Raw genomic sequence first — 17,143 nt, forward strand, 5'->3', positions numbered from 1 at the left:
GTTGCCATGGTAGCAGGTTCCTAAAGAAACCAAAGATGTTTTGTGCCTTACTACAGCAATGGTCCAAAAGAAAAGCCTTGAGAATTAAATAGGCAGATCTTTTCTAAAAAAACTAATTTGCAAAACAGCCCCTTTTCTAATGATCATACACAAAATTAGTGTCTCTGGGGGAAATATACCCACATGGGTCTAAGGTCAATAGATTATTTTTATACCAGCAATAGGGGAGAGGAGGAAAGGGAGTTTTCTTAGAGCTTTGTTTAAGCTAAAGGATGAATTATCCAGTTTAAGAATACCGATAGTAAAGAACCCATGCAGACACACTGCAGAATTCTTGCACTGCAGGAATACAAACTCCAATATTTATTTGTTGGATTATTTGCACTTGCTTTCCCTCTCTCTCACACAGCAAGAAATGTTTTAGTGGGTGAGTTAGGCAAGAAGAAAGTAATATATAATCAAGTTATTAATTTCATCTGCAGGGCTGAAAATAGTGTTTGAAACTAACAGAAACAGCAGCAAAGTGTTGCAGTGTATCCTTACTTCCTGTTGCTCAAGCTTCTGGCCAGCCAGCCACAACATGCTTCAGGATAGTTTAAAATATAAGGGGTCCAAGGAGGTCAATTCACTCGCAGAGTTTTCCATTTTTCTTTTCCAAATGGCCCATGGTTCCAGGTTGTCACTTAGCATGTTCAGTGCTCCTTGGGCTGCTTGTGAGGAGGTATTATTCCCTTTGTTTAGACCTCTACTCTACTGTGAGAGAATCTCTGCATTTCTAAGGCAACGTTTCTACACCTAGGATTAAGCTCCACTGAACTAAATGGGGCATACTTCTGTATAGGGCTGCAACGTTACATCCAGTTTGAGAAAAGGGGATCTGTAGATTAATTCAAATAGTAAAAAGGAAACAAACCACAGCAACCCAGTTTAGAGATGAGGTAAGTTTAATTCTCAGTACGCTATTAATTAATGTGTCACATACATAGGGAGATTTCTTCCTGAGTTTTCCAATGCCTTTTAAAAACCATTAGCTATGGAGCACGTTAAAACTGTAACAGCCTAAAGTACATTTAAAAACCACAGTATATAATAATATAATTAATAACCTTCACCAATGGTACAATGTATAAAAGACCTTAAGTGTAGGCATTCTTCATGTGCAGTAATAATAAAAGCATATAAATACATAACTTTTATTTAAAGGCAAAACGTGAAGATAGGCAGGCTGAGTTAGGATAACTGTGATTCAGATCCTTCTAGCATGTTGACTTTGTTCCATCTCCTGCTTCTTCAACATGAACACTGATCCTTTAAAAGTTAGATCCTTCCCACTTTTCACAATTCACTGGCCTAAATTTTCAGCAACTACAAGCAAATTTAAATAATCTTCTTGAATTTCCTGAGGTGAACAGCCTTAGCACTTCCAATAAAGCAAGGCTTCTTAAGTTCCTGAAGATGAAGTCACTAGCTTTGTGTTAAAATAAGACTACTGTGGAACCACAGGTGATTTTCAAACCACGAACTTAATCCTCAGTGGTATACTTAATTTAAAAAACAATCTGATGTTACTCCCATCACTTATATTGCCACAAACCCACTCAAAAGCTCATTGCACTGGAGCCTGAAAGGCTTGAGATGATCCAAGCCTATTCCAAACAAATTGTCTTGAGATAATATGGGAAGGGATGCAGACAGAGCAACAGCTGGCTAAGAAGTCACAGATGACCATGAGAAAATGTGTGCTACAAAAAATGGCATATACAAACCCTGCAGACTCCCCTGCTCCACCTTCAACTATATATCCTTAAATAAGTATGGAATGTATATTTCAACACTGAGAACCCACCATGACCCAAATTAAGGGCAGCCCCATGTTGGTTTACCCATCTCAATGGTATATCTTTCTGCTTGCTAAAAAAAGACTTTTCACCAAAATTGCACTTAGAAATTACATTGCTAACCTGAAGGACCACTGTCCAAGCAAACAATTAAGTGCTTCTAAGGTGGTTGGAGATGGTGAAAACAATTATGCAAAAATGGAAGATGACGAAGTTTAAAATTAGAGCATGCTACAACACAAAGCTCATTTGAAGCAAACAATCATGGGATTAGTTTAGCCAGCCAGGAGAAATATCTAAGCAAGGAGCTAGGGGAATACCTCATCACTCCCCAAATCAGGACCAGTCCAAATTACGGTCATGATGCGGGCACTGTGAAGGAAGCTCTTCCTAGTGGTGGCACTGCACATAGAAGCTTTGACATCACTACTAACACCTGTCACAAGCAGTGCACTGCCACGGTGCTACATGCCACTAGAGTGCACATGATTACAAGCTTTCAGACATTCCCACTTCTGTGTAGATCACCACCACAGGAAGCTTTGCAGTGGTGCTCACACAGGGGTAGTAACAATTTGATCTTTTCTGTAGGTCATAATGAAAAGGTACATTCCTTGCGGAAATGGTTTATAAAGAATTAAACCCATCGCTTCAAGCAATTGCAAAAGTAGATCACCTGGAAGTAGATCACAACGAAACAGGAAGGAAGGTGTTACTAAGGATAGGAAGTATTTACATCCCGAGGGCTGGTTTCAAAATTCATTTTTGACAACAGTTTTTAAGATGTAACCTGTAACAGGTCAAAACGTTATTTTGATGTGATGGTGGAAATGACCCAATTCTGATGATATTATCTCTGCATGAAATAAACATGTTTTGAACCTTCTGAATGTCACATGGACAGACATCCAGGCAAGTACAAGGCCCCTAATAAGTTACAAGTACTACAGAAAGTGACCACCAAAGGTAAGTAGTTTGTACATTTAGTTCAAACTCAGAACTTATAGCAAAGAAAGCTAAAAATGCAGATAAGCAAAGCTTCCTAAAGGATGGTCCACATAATTATTTGGTGACTGCAGGTAGAGATCTGGTGTTGTGCAACTATTGTAAGTTCATTCAAGAGCCTGTGAACTCCAAGCCCTATTTCCACTATTCACAGGGCTGGTGGCAGGGATTTATCTTCTGGTTACAGAACACTGTGTGCAAACATTGCCCTATGTGGTTTGTTATGTCAGTAACACAGCAGCAATGCCATTTAAGAACATCATATAATTCAACACATTCATTAAAAAATAAAAATAAAATCCCAACGAAATAGTCCCTTAAATCGACTTCATCATAAACTTTGTTGGGAAAAAAGTCTTTTTAAAACACTGATGCACCCATGAGTTCTTTAAAATGACCATACAAAAGCTGACCCCCAACTCTGGCAAGCAGGAAATGTACATCAAAGGGCTGCATGAGGGGCAGGCTGGAAGTCACTGCTTTTCGTGGCCTGAGCCATGGCTCTGCGTTTGGCAAGGCGGGATTTGGAGGGGGGAGAAAGCTTCATGGAGCAGAGGGCCTGGGTGATGCTCTCTTGCTCTTCACTGAGCTGATTCTCGTGCTGGGAGAGCTGACGGTTCAGGGCAATGGCCTCAGCTGCAAAGAGAGTCAGCTCTTTCGTGCTGCTGTTCCTGTAGGTGGGGAAGGAAAAATTCAGTTGAGACCTTAAAGCTGGCAGAAAGGCACAGGTTGTCTCTTCACTGCCTCTCTTATACATAACTAAGTTAAGTTCTCTGATTAATTTCCAAATAAAGTAAGAATCACAGTAAGCGGTAGTCCTTCAGACAATGGAAGTCACGTGCTCTTGGCAAAGAGCTCTTCTGACTAATGCAGCCCACTACTTTGTCCCTAAACTCCCCTGATTCGATTGGATCCACCCGACAACCACCCTTTCATCTAGTTGTGTGAGAAGCTCAGGAAAAGGTTACCTTTGGAGGACCTGTGGCGTAGGCAGTCCTCTTTCAGAAGCATGCTGCACATAATGGAAATGATACAAGATTAGTTGAGGAGCCTTAGCAGAAAAATGGATCCTTACGGAGTTCACTATGTGGAATGACCATTTATAAACAGATTAAATTTCAGGGGAATTAGATAGTCAGATACAGGCAATGAACATAGAAATAGAGAGATCACAAGAACAAAATACATAAGACTTTGCATTTTGCCCATATCAACATAAGGAGAACCTGACTCTTCCTAAATTGAACGTAGAATTAGTCTCTCGCTAAAATCCCTGTTCAGGCTACGGTGGAGATATTGAGGATGCATGGAAATAATTTAGGCCATTACTAGCAGCTGCTAATGAAAAACATGAGCCACATGGCTCAAGGCTCAACCACTATTCACTTTTATAGCCTAGTACATGACAAAGATATATCCTGTGCAGAAACCTGTGCTTATTACTGATGCTATATAAATAAATGTTGAAAGGCACCACTGTACTTACACCTTGTACCCATGGATGCTGCAGCACCTGAGCGGCACTAAGCCTCTCCTTGGCATCCCGGACCAGTAACTTTGAGATGAGATCCTTAGCATCACTGGAAATATGAGACCAGTCCTTTTCCGGAAACTCATACTTGCCTTCCTGGATACTCTCAAACAGCTTGCTCTGGAATAAACACACACACACACACACACATAAATATACTATGTTGACAGAAGTTGACTTAAAACTGTAATTTCCAACCTTTTACAGAATGACCCGTCACCTTAAAACCCTTACAGTCCTATATTCCTGAATTTTGATGGAAGACTAGCATCACTAGTCTTTATTAATTGAATCCATATCCCACCCCTTTGCGACAAAGGAGTTATGGGCAGCAAACAGTATTCGCTAACACAGCTTTAGAATGGAACTCTGCATGTCTCGAGGGCAACAACATATAGCCGTTCTCCAATCAAATCACTTCTGAAGATGTGCAGGGGTGGAAATTGCTGCTACCTTCCTCCACACATACCCAACATACTCCTCTAGTTACCTGGCAAGTTTTGCAGGCTTCTCCCCTGTCCCAGCCACAGTCTGCGCCACAGTTCCCCACAAACGGCGGGTACCCGCTGAGCATGATATACAAGATCACACCCAAGCTCCACAAATCACAGCGCTTGTCGTAGAATGTGGCTTCTTCTGTGAAGACTTCCACCACCTCGGGGGCCATGTACTCTGCAGAACCACACTAGCAAAGCACATATGAGAGAGTTAAGACAAAAACCAAAACCAAGCCAAATGAAAGTGACAGAGAAACTTCTGCTAACTGCCCCAGGACTTTTGTTTTCAAAGGAGCATCTAAAACATACTGGTCAATAGATGCTCCTCTGCTTGGTGGTTGCTGTTTTTAGACCATTTTAATACATTTTTTTTTTAATGTTACCACATCAGATTATTATTTTTCACAAAACTGTTGAAACCTCATGGCTCTTTGAATATCCAACCTTTTCATACAAAGCTGGCAGAGTATAAACCCAGTGCAGGGAGTTCTTCTACTGATACTTTTGAACACATGGTTGAGGAAATCCAAGGCAAGATAATGGCCAGGTGATAGGTGGATGCTAGGATAGTGGTCAGGAGGGAACTAAGTACTCAGTACTTGCCTTGTTAACCACCTACTTTACCACAGATGCAGATGGTTAACAATCTGGAAATTCAACCTACTGCAAATCATTCACTCCAAGGCAGGCAAATGCAGACTCTGAAACACCAGGAACAAATCTGTAGTGTAAGTCTAATTCACACTCATAACACAATACCAAGCCAACACGTTTAAAACCAATGATTTTCACTCATTGCAAATTTCACACTCCTTGCAAATAAGCATGAGATTGCTGGTTTGCCACCCACAACTCTGGCAATAAAATACCAAACAGTTGCTGGGCAACAGCAAGACTTATGCAGAAGCAAATGATATCATGAAGGATTTTAATTCTTAGCTATTTCAGTAATTATTCATTACAAATATTGCTTAACTGCCCTTTATCAACAGATTCCAGGGCAGTGTACAAAAGTGTGAATACAATTATTTCACATTACATTGGTATTTGAAAAAGCACAATTTTAGACTATTTCTGCACAGTAAGAAATTGTTAATGTGGTGACATAATTCATTCTTGCAATACTTTGGACTTGCAAATATGAAGCGTGTATATATTTGCTTCCGCAATTCTACATTTTTTTCAGGTTTCCTGCTCCCTTAAATCATTCCACTCATTCTTCTTTCATGCCCATTATGTCTGGAACAGCTTGCTCGTTCTCTCTCTCTCTCTCTCTCTCTCTCTCTCTCTCTCTCTCATTCAATACCACTGATGCTGTGAAGCCATAAGCTGAAATGTAATTGAATGCATATTCACTGCCCCCCATGTTTACCCAAATTTATAACTTTCTCCCTTTCCCTCTATTTTATCCCATATCAAACTTTAGATTGCAAGTTCCTCAAGGCCTTTCTTTTTGTTAAAACACCCAACACATTGGTGGTGCTATATTAACACATATATTATTTAATACTAACGAAGTTAATGCCTTTCAGATCAAACACGTTCATTTTGCAGCTGGTTCTCTTAAACCCTTAAAATCAATATTCCCCTAAAAGGATGGTGAAATATTAGCATTATCAATATAATGTTAATGATTAGTTAACTTGCCTCCAGTAAAACTGTGTTATGCTGCAGCAGAAACTTCCCACATGCCCATGTCTACCAATTAAATACAGCCCTGAGCGTTGGCTTGAGGAAGAGCCATAGTCTCCATGGTACAGCACACGGGTTACATATGCAAATTTGATCCCTGGCATCACCAGGTGAGACTGCAAAAAGTCTCCATCCTGAATTCTGGAGAACTGCTGCCAGTGAGTGCAGACCAGGGGTAGCCAACACAGTGCCTTCCAGATGTTATTGAACTACAATTCCCATGAGCCTTGGCCACCGCGACTAAAGATCAAGTATGATGGATGTTGTAGTCCAACAGCATCTGGAGGGGCACCATTGTTGGCTACTTCTTGTGAGGGCAAGACTGAGCTAGATAGGCCAAAAGTCTGACTTTTGCAGCTTCCTATTCTTCTATGCAGCATTTAAGTCCTTCCCCACAATGTGTCATTTTTGCATGCTACCAGCCACATACGCCAGTCTTGTGACCCAGAGGCCCTCACGCAAATGGCTGGGTGGCAGTTTGGTCCCATAAACTGGAAGCAGATCTCATGAATGTGATGTTACATTTCTTTGCAGAGATTGGAGGGAGAGGGAGAGAGGAAACACATGTAAGACACCTCTCAAGCACCTCTTTGAAGTCAGACTTTGTGCAACATCATACATACTAGAACTAGGGCTGGAGCAATATTACTATGTAGGAAATTGTCTCCTTTAGCTGCAAAAATTGAGCATGCAGATTTGAAGGTTGGGTGAGGTCTGCTATACACACTTCACATAACTTAAGAACATTTGCCCTGCAAAAGACTAGTTTACTTTGAGTGCCCTTTAAAAAATATGAAGTTGTCGGGGCACCAACCATATGATATCTGCAAGAGACTGGAGTACACTCAACTAACATGTCTGAAGTTCCACCTTTGGCAATACTACTGAACTGCAACTTGATTACTATGCACATTTGTGCAACTCTGAGGCACAAAAGATTAAGTGTCGCAGATAAGATGCCCATCCTTCTCCCTGCATTTCAAGTGTATAGCTAATACATAGTAGTCTACATACTGGAGTGGTCAACTCAGGAGTAGTGATTGGAGTACATGCGCTGTTGAGTTTCACCCCACTTCCAAGGTCAAAGTCACAAATTCTCACTGGCGACACCTGAAACGAGGGAAGGAGAAAAACCAGAAACTAATTCACTCAACCCTGAAACCCACCTAACAACAACCAAAAGAGTATCACAAAAGAAGGATGTACCTTACTGGGAGATTCGCACAATATGTTTTCAGGTTTTAGGTCTCGGTGAGCAATACCTAACATATAAAACAATAAGAAGTGAGTTGTGTCAAACTTAAAAGAAAAGAACGGTATTTGCTTCTTGGTGTTAACATACAGGCTGAAGCTGTAATCAAGCAGGTTGCAAGCTGCACTGTGTACCCAACCAGGATACTAGGGTACAGTCAACCAGATTGAGCAGCCCTAAATGGCCACAGTCACATGGGGATGGAACCCACGCCATGCCTCCTTCCCCTGCCAGCACTGATCATATTTCTGAGAAGGGCAGTGGCAATGTAAGATGAGGACAGGGCATCATCTCCTTCCATGTGACCAGAGGCTTCTGACATTTCCAAGCAGCATGGAAAAGAGCCACGCTGCAGTAGTTTTCATGACACTAAATTAAATAGAAAGGGGCTTTTGCTGGGAGGCTTGAACCCGCCACAGGAAATCCTCATATTGTATAAAGTATGTAGCACTGTTCAGATGTTTAAGAAAAATACGTACTGAAAAAAAAAAGTTTATTTTGGAACTTTCTGCACAACACTAATACAGTATCTTACATCTAAATAGCAGCAAGAAAAAAAAAAACAAGCATTCTACTGCAGCAAGGTGATGAAAAACAAGCCTCTCTCCCCTTCTGAGATTTCTATAATTTTAAACAGCAAAATGATTAAGTGCTAAACTGCAACAATTGCTTCAGTTTCCTGTTTAATATTGTGCATGCTATTGTTTAATAAAGATGTTAATAGTACACAGTGGAACCATAAACTAAATGACAAAAATCAAGAGAAATGGGAGTAGATGATTCCAGAAACACGTATTCCCACTGCATGGCTTCTTTCCCAAAACATAATTTTAACAGCTCTGCGTGTAAAGTCTTTTGCAGGGCATCACTGCTCTTGCCATTTCTCTCCTCTAGTGAGCAGCAAGCTCCATGGACAGTTTAAAAAGAAGCAAGCCACAGAATTCGCGATCAGCAAGCATTCATACTACTCCTAGCTCCCTATTTGGTTTATATAAAATATTTATACCCTACATCTTCCACTGAAATCACAGCCTCTCTATGGCTTAGTATCGATTTAAGAATAAAACACAATAAAACTACAAAACATTGAACAGCACCATAAAATATTGAAATGTAATCTTTTTAACCGGCTATCTCTACATGCTGAAAGAAGTGAAGAAGCATGCCTGGAACCAGTGGCGTAGCGTGGGTTGTCAGCACCCGGGGCAAGGCAAGTAATTTGCGCCCCCTAATCCATGGATTTGCACCCCCTAACCCGTGGATTTGCGCCCCCTAACCCTAACCCCCAGATGTTGCGCCCGGTGCGGCCGGCCCCCCCTGCACCCCCCACGCTACGCCACTGCCTGGAACAGTGAATTCCGTACTCTGAATGCTCCTAATGAGAAGATCCAATACAGCAGAGGTATGGGAGAAAGCCTCTTTTAATGACCTCAGTGTGGAATAATGTACACAATCCCTCAAACATCCGAGTCTAAAACCATTTAGGGCAATGATATGGGACCTGTGCTTCCTCCCTGCAACCCTGGCTGTTTTTAAGACTCCTATTAGTGCAATCCTTTAATAGGACTGAACTCCCAATAACATTTTGTTTCAAATGAAATTTCTGGACCCTTTCGAAAGGCAAACCCAAAAAGTGTATGTCTAATTTCAAAGCAACCAATGAATGTGTAACTGTGGCAAGGTCAGCGTTTTCTAGGAAAAGCTGCAGTTGATACACCAGTTGAAGATGAGCAGAAGTGCCCCTGGCCACAGCCACCCTTCTGTCTAGTTCACAAAAGCTTACGTCGTATGGAATCTGTTAGTCTTTAAGGTACCCTAAGACTCTTTGCTCTTTTTGCAGACTAAACACAGTTCCCTCAAATATCTAGAACGTGTCAAACACTTTCTTCCAGATTGGCTTCACAGTATTTCCACCTCCATCTCATCTGGATGGAGCTTCAGTCTGAAGATTAAGCTTCAACTTGCTGGATGAGAACGTAAGAACATAAGAAGAGGCTGCTGGATCAGGCCAAAGGAGCATGTAGTGCAACACTCTGTTCTCACAGTGGACAACAAGATGCCTGTGGGAAGGCTGCAACCAAGACACAGGGGCAACAGCCCTCTCCTGCTCATGACCCCAGCAAGTGGTACTCAGAGGCACACTGCCTCCAATTCTGGAGGTTGTACAGAACCACTGGAAGTCTTATCCTTCATGAATTTGTCCAATCCTCTTTCAAAGCTGTCTGAATCAGTGGCTATCACGGCATCTTGTGGTAGCTAATTCCACAGTTTAATTGCATGTGGTGTGCAATACTTCCTTTTGTCTTTCTTGAATTCTCCAACATTCAGCTTCCTTGGGTGGCCCCGGGATCTTATGAGACAGAAAAACACCTCTCTGCCCACTTTCTTCACATCAGACCTGATCTTATGCATATCATCTCTCCCCCATAGTCAACTTTTTCCCCTAAACGATAATGCACCAAACACTGTAATATTTCCTTATAGGTGAGTTGCTGAAACCCTTTTATCATCTTGGTTGCCCTCTCCTGAACCCTTTCCAGCTCTGCAGTATTCATTCAGAACTATACAATGCACTCCAAGTGGCTTCACCACAGGTTCACATAATATAATATAGTACTGGCAGCTTTATTTTCTTTTTTTAAAAAAATAATATTTATTAAAGATTTTCAAATATAACAGAAAAAGAAAAACATCCAAATTTAAAACCTAATTTTCATTGGCATCCTTCCAGGACTTCCCCTCCCCTCCCCCTCTTGTATTCCAATTCTTTCAAATAGATTCAACAAATTCTTACCCCAAATTTTAAAATTATTTATCATTGACCCAATTTAAAAAATATTTTCCCATCCCCTAAAATCGACCTGTTCCCTTCCACAAGTTCCCCTCTTTAATATGCAATACAGATTAAAATAAACAGAAAAATAGAAAAAAGAATAAAATGTAATTTAACACCCTTTGGATTCCAAATTTCCCTCCCCCCTTTCCCGGTTGCGTTCCCAATGTCCGTCAATATCTACTGTCATCCTGGAGCTCCCACATCTAAACCACAGTCCTTCACCAGTCCGCTTTGCCGTCTTTTTATTAGTCTTTGCCGTCTTTTGGTCATCTTTGATTTCACATGTCCAATCTTGGAAGGAGTCTATCTTCCAACTTTGTCCAGTTCTTGTTATTCTTGTTGTTCTCTCTCCTCCTCTTTTTTTTTTTTCCTGCTCTCCTGCACAAATGTTCTAATTCCAAAAAGCTTCTAATTCCTCTGCAGAGGCTTTGTTATTCAGGAACAAAACATTACGTCAAGTCCCTTCCATTCTTCAATAGATAAATCTATTGTCTCCTTTAGTGTGTAGACCTCTGTAGACAAAATAGTGTTCCATTTCTGCAGTTTCCCAGGAGATAAAAAGTCCTATTCAAATTCGATGCCAACAATACTTGTAGTGTCCCACAGCTCCTCTAGAGGGATTATAGTAGCTCAGTTTCCTTCCCGATCACACCCAACAGTCAAAGTAACTTATTATTCCTTGTTTTAAACAATTTATATCCAATTTGTAACAAATGTGACCAGCAAAGTCCTCGTAACAAAGTTCTCTTTTTGTTCTTCCGCTTTGACAGCTCCTTTGACAGCTGTCAAAACCTCTATTTCTCCTCTCCCGGCGCTCTTACGGATCGCTCCCGGGGTTTCGGGGGGGGGGGAGTTGCATTTTAATTCACATTCCACTTTTCTCCTCCAGCCCAGTCTTATAATTTTCCATCGCGAAGTTAATAATTTTATCAAAAAAAGGTTGCACTCGATCTTAGTTGTCAAATCCTTTGCTTTAGCTCCTCTACAACAGGGGGGAGGCTGACTCCTTTTTGCACCTCCCCCGCTCGCTCCGAATTTAAAAAGAATTTTTCCCCATTTTTAATCCAAGTTCCAATTACTCACGGGTTATTCTTTTAAAGTCCAAATTTTCAATGGAAGAAGTCAGCGCTCTCCGTCGAATGGCATGCGGCTTCGCTCGGCAGGGGAAGCGGAGGACTCACAGCACCCCCCCGTCACCCGCTCCGCAGCCTTTAAAAAGGCTCCTTCGCGGGTCGGGGGGGACGCAAACGGTGCCAGAGTCACCATGCCCATGGGTTTCAGCGCCCATGGTTTTTGAGGGTCCCCGCGTCGCCGGCGCGGTAGAACCCAGCCCCTGCCGAGCAGGCTCCCTCCAGAGTTCGGAGGGAGTCCGCCATTCGGCGATGGCGCCAACCCGGAAGACACTGGCAGCTTTATTTTCAATCCATTTCCTAATGGTCCCTAACATAAATTTCTCTGTTTTCACAGCTGCCACACACTGGACCAGCATTGTCACCGAGTCATTCCTCGTGACCTTGGGACTCCTTCCTGGTTGTCACCACCAAGTTAAACCCTCTGTGGTGTTTAGGTCAGCCCAGAGCGTTTAAAGATATCATGCACTGATTTAGGACTTCCACTGCTCCCCTGGAGTCAAATAGAAAGGAGAACTAGAGCTATATGTCATCAACATTCTGAGGATAGCACGCACACACACACACCAGTGCCAAAATGCCAGTGACCTCTCAGTGGTTTCAGATAGAAGCTAATAATACAAAGTTATTTTGCGTAGGCAGGCAGACATCCCCCCTCTATTTACTTCAAGAAACAAAGGATGTTCTCATAGCCCTGTTACACCTCATTAAGTCATTACTAACGATTATTCAGTGCAGATTATAACCAATAGCTTCATCTTCTGTTTTCACCTCAAGTCCGCCCAACTTGTGTTTGACTCCAAGCTTCAGTCCTTAGCCACTCTAAACAAAACATCTCTGCTTCAGTATTTGTTTTCACTTTCTCCATCTCAAGTCAAGCTATTCAACTCAGCAATGCTATTTCCACAAATCAATTTCTCTAGCAGACTAGCCACTCAAGCCCCTCCAATTCTAAGCCCTCAAATGGAATTCTGCCACCTTCAAAGCACACTGGTAAGCTGTTGCAATGGTGGTACCAGAAAACAACATACGAAAGTAGTTACATCAGTTTTTAATCAAATTATGAGTAAGAAAACTCCCTCAATCTTTCTTATAGCTTTTACTTGGCTTTTAACTTTTAATTTAGCATAAAAAGAATATTCTGGAGATCTAAAAGAGCAAAATTAAAATTTCTGGCATGAATGTCTGGCTGGAGATTGTTTCTCACACCAGTTTCTCTGAAATTAAACTGCTTGCCTGGAAATTAACAGCTGCTCATTTGTGACGTAATGTCAGATTTCTTAAAAGAAAAAAAATGCATAATAATAATAATTTATTATTTATACTCCGCCCATCTGGCTGAGTTTCCCCAGCCACTCTGGGCGGCTTCCAATCGAGCGTTAAAAACAATACAGCATTAAATATTAAAAACTTCTTTAAACAGGGTTGCTTTTAGATGTCTTTTAAGGATAAGATAGCTGCTTAATTCCTTCACATTTGAAGGGAGGGCGTTCCACAGGGCAGGTGCCACTACTGAGAAGGCCCTCTGTCAGGGGCCGCTAGGGGCGCCTTGGAAGATGGCCAACAATACCATCTACCCGGCTCGCACGGGGTAATTAGAGGCTGATTATGGGGAGTAAATCAGTCTCCCTCGTCTTCCCAGGGGGTGGGAAGATGCTGCCTCGCCCGCTGTACCCATAAATCACCCCCGAGTTCGAAAGAAGCAGTTGTAAGATCTGTAGTCTTAGGGAGGATGAGCCACTGATTTGGTATTAGGTTTGGATCGTAAATTCAAAAGGGCGATAATCCTCCTGGAAAGGCTGATTTATGATACAACGGGTCGGAGAAAATTAACAAACGGACATTTAGAATGTATTTCATCGGAACTGAATAAGATGGCGACGGCCGCTCGACTATTGGATCTATGTGAGATAAATTACGGGAGATTACAGGATCTATGTGAGATGAATTATGGGAATTACGGGAGAGCATTACAAAGTTCACACAGAAATATAAACAAGACTGTTTCTTTTAACCCACTTGTGGAAACAACTCGGAGGTGACTGAGAAGAAAAAGGGTAACAACAAGGAGATTAGAAGATGGGACTGTGAACATCAAAGCAGCAGAAATATAAGTTGATTGGACGCCTACCGATCTCGAAGCATGGGTACCCCCCACAAAATTTATAATTTGGCAAAATATTTGGATTTTATGATTTTTATTGGTATAATTTGGAATAATTAATATGATATGATTGGTTTGGTAAATGGAAATTTAATAAAAATTATTTTTTAAAAAAAGAGAAGGCCCTCTGTCTGGTTCCCTGTAGCTTTGCTTCTTGCAGTTAGGGAACCGCCAGTAGACCCTCGGTGCTGGATCTCAGTGTCCAGGCTGAACGATGGGGGTGGAGACGCTCCTTCAGGTATACAGGACCGAGGCCGTTTAGGGCTTTAAAGGTCAGCACCAACACTTTGAATTGTGCTCGGAAATGTACTGGGAGCCAATGTAGATCACACCCAAATAATATCAGTATAGCATAACCAAACTACTATTACTAAGGGATGAATCCAGACAGTTACTTCTACTTAAGTTTCCATTCAAATCAATGGGAACTAAATCTAACCCTGGTAAGATCCAATCCTAATAAAATGCAGGAATCTGAAAACCATGCTTAAAATTGTAGAAAAATGTATAATTTGCTTTATGATTCCTGAAGCAACACTCTCATTGACACTTATTTTACACGGGCAAAATGATAGCAAAGTGATTTTGGGGGCACTGCAGGCAGTTCCCACAACAAATGAACATGGCAGGTCCTCTGCCACTCCAGAACCAGATGAATATAGCTTACATTTATCACTAAACCCTTGATACCTGCTCTCAGGAACATTTGTAGTAATGAAGTGGAGCCTTAAACTTTTAAAAGCCTACTGCAAAAAAAAGCAGTTAGCTTGCAGAAGTATTTATCAACCTTAATTTGCTCAATATCCCTAACTCAAGAGCTTGATCAAACAACCAGCTTCCTTCATAAAGCCCAAACCTATTTGGCTACCAGACACAATAGTTACCTTTAAGTGCAGCATGAATACTAGTCATCATCTCCAAATACCAGTAGGCTTTTGCAAATGACATGTACCCTGAATCACCGTGTCAACCAATTCTTGCTAATCACAGACACGGTGGCACAAAGCCAATGGCCAGCGCTGGTTGGCATGCCATATGTGGGGAGAAAGGGAGTAAATCACGGAAATGCCCTGCTTTTCATGCTGATCTTGTATTTATGTTAGCAGACCTTGTCTGGCTTGAACACTGCCGGCTAATGAGCCTGTAAAATGGAGGAAACGCATTTTCACCTTTTGTGTGGAGGAAATCCAGAGCACAGGCAATGTCTCTCACCACCCTGCTGGCTTCTCTCTCATTAAAGTGTTTTTGCTTTTGTATGTGGGCCAGGATAGAACCTGTGGAGAAAAAGGCAAGCAGGTGCTTTGAAAAATACAGTGTGACTTGAAAGCAAACTATGCTAGACTCAAAGCATCCAACAGACTATGTAGTGTGAACACACATGCTAAGATTCAAATTGAATAGCACGGTTCTCCTCTCAACATGAACAAGGCCAAAGGTAACTATGGTAAAGTATTTGCTTTTAGCAGCCAACAATTCCACAGCTCTATAATAGAGAACACACGGCTTGACCTATGCATGATTTTTTCAGAAGCAAATCCTAAATTCAATAGGACTTATTCCAAATCTAAGTGCATATACTACAGGGGCAAGGAGCCTGTTGCCCTCAAGATGTTGCTGGAGCACAATTCCCATCATCCCTGGGAGAGGGCCTGGCTGGAATTTAGGAAAAGCCCTCCCATGCATTTGGGGCATACTCAAAACCGATTGATGTGAAGTTCTTTATGATCCTTGTCACAGCACAGAAGAAGCAGATTCCCCACTCCCTTTGTCTCTACCCCTCTGTTCATTTCCCAAAACCAAAGGCTCGACAAATCCTGAGCATGTTACTATCGTTTAACTGTTCTAGCTGCCAGAATGCACCAAACTCTTCTTATAAGAAGAAATCCAATCTGACTTTAGGTGTGTATCACCCTGGTACGTGTGCACCATAAGAAGAAACCCAACTTTTCCTAGAAGTGTTCTCCGGGGTGAAAAGGCCACAACCACATCTGCTGCCAGGGTTGGCTCGAGACATTGTGCCACTGTAGACAGAACACCCCTCCACACCACACCCTGCTACAGATCTAGTTCCCCACCCTGCTGTCTCTCTGCCCCCACACTGCTGTCAGCCCCATAACCACAACTGCACCCTCACCTGCAGCTGCACCTGCGCTGCCACCACAGCATGGTGGCAAGGGCACAGTAGCAGTGATGAGAGTAACAGGGCTGTGTTGGCAGCATGGGGGTGGGGGGGGCGGGTGTTGGATCCACCACCTGAAGCAAATAGCTGCACCTTGCCTAAAGCTGTGCACAGCGGCCAGGGTGAAGTTGTAGGGGGTGGCATTCAGCAACTGGCACATCTCAGGAGAGTCAACTCAGGACCCAATGGATTCTGGTTTGGCTCAGCCCTGCCCTCTGCCTGGAAAGGCCCACTTTGCAGTTTCTGATGTCTGGTACCAGTGGCACTTCTGTCTGCTTGCATGTTTGGTGGGTGGGTGGAAAGGGAGCTCTGGGTCTGCAGTGATGCTGGCATCACTCCCCAGGTGGCAGCAGGCCAACAGGGGCCAGCAGGGCTGGGAGGAAGGAATCCTCTTCCCAATACAGCCCCCCAAGCCTGGCACAAAAAGGGCTTGGATTATCTCTGCCAAAGTGGCCTTGAAGTAGAGGGAGGATATGATCCATAAAGTGATAAATCTAGTTATAGAATTTGCCAAAGCAATCCATTTTTTTAAATAGTAATGGAGAATAGACTTCACTGAGTTTTGCAACATGCTAACTTCAGAGAGGCACAAGGCCAAGAGCTCATATGTTTGTTCCTGCGATTTTGAAATTCATGCATTCAAGTTCTTTCCCCCTGCCTGTTCCCTGCAAGTAAACACACATCTAACCGGCAAATAACATAAAATAGTCTGGGTTTTTGAGGGCCTCTCCATTAGGTCTACCTAGTTCTGTGCACTTAACATCCTATCGGCATTAATGGAAAACTGGCAAAATGCCAACTGCTATCCGTAAGCACAGAAAATAATTTTCAGAGGTGATGTCGCAGACATCCAGTGTGAAACAAGCATCCAAAGGACCCAAGAACTAACCACCAGGACCAGTGACATTTTATGGACTTCCAGCTATTTGCAGGGGGAAGCAATGGTTCATTAATTAATCTATTTTAATGGCTAAGTACAGCAGCTTGCTCTAGTGCTCAAAAGCAATGTCTCCCTCCCC

General features: G+C 42.3%; 1 protein-coding gene and 1 long non-coding RNA gene across 3 annotated transcripts in view; one reads left to right on the plus strand and one right to left on the minus strand.

The window, feature by feature from the left end:
• Positions 1–926: 926 nt before the first annotated feature.
• The window catches only part of MKNK1 (MAPK interacting serine/threonine kinase 1), a 42,232-nt gene continuing 26,015 nt past the window's right edge, over positions 927–17,143 (minus strand). For both annotated transcript variants that reach the window (XM_079980463.1, XM_079980462.1), the window contains exons 7-13: positions 15,115–15,219; positions 7,770–7,825; positions 7,578–7,673; positions 4,865–5,059; positions 4,330–4,494; positions 3,812–3,855; positions 927–3,514 (exon numbers count right to left, since the gene is read on the minus strand). In XM_079980463.1, coding sequence (XP_079836589.1) covers positions 3,286–3,514; positions 3,812–3,855; positions 4,330–4,494; positions 4,865–5,059; positions 7,578–7,673; positions 7,770–7,825; positions 15,115–15,219 — 890 coding nt within the window. In that variant the 3' untranslated portion in view covers positions 927–3,285. The remainder of the gene's footprint in view (positions 3,515–3,811; positions 3,856–4,329; positions 4,495–4,864; positions 5,060–7,577; positions 7,674–7,769; positions 7,826–15,114; positions 15,220–17,143) is intronic.
• LOC307218341 lies at positions 7,832–13,613 on the plus strand. The gene is made up of 3 exons (XR_013839923.1): positions 7,832–8,990; positions 9,168–10,428; positions 12,052–13,613. It is a non-coding gene; the product is annotated as an uncharacterized lncRNA (long non-coding RNA).

This window comes from Podarcis cretensis, assembly GCF_951804945.1.
Source record: "Podarcis cretensis genome assembly, chromosome: 6".
NCBI lineage: Eukaryota > Metazoa > Chordata > Lepidosauria > Squamata > Lacertidae > Podarcis > Podarcis cretensis.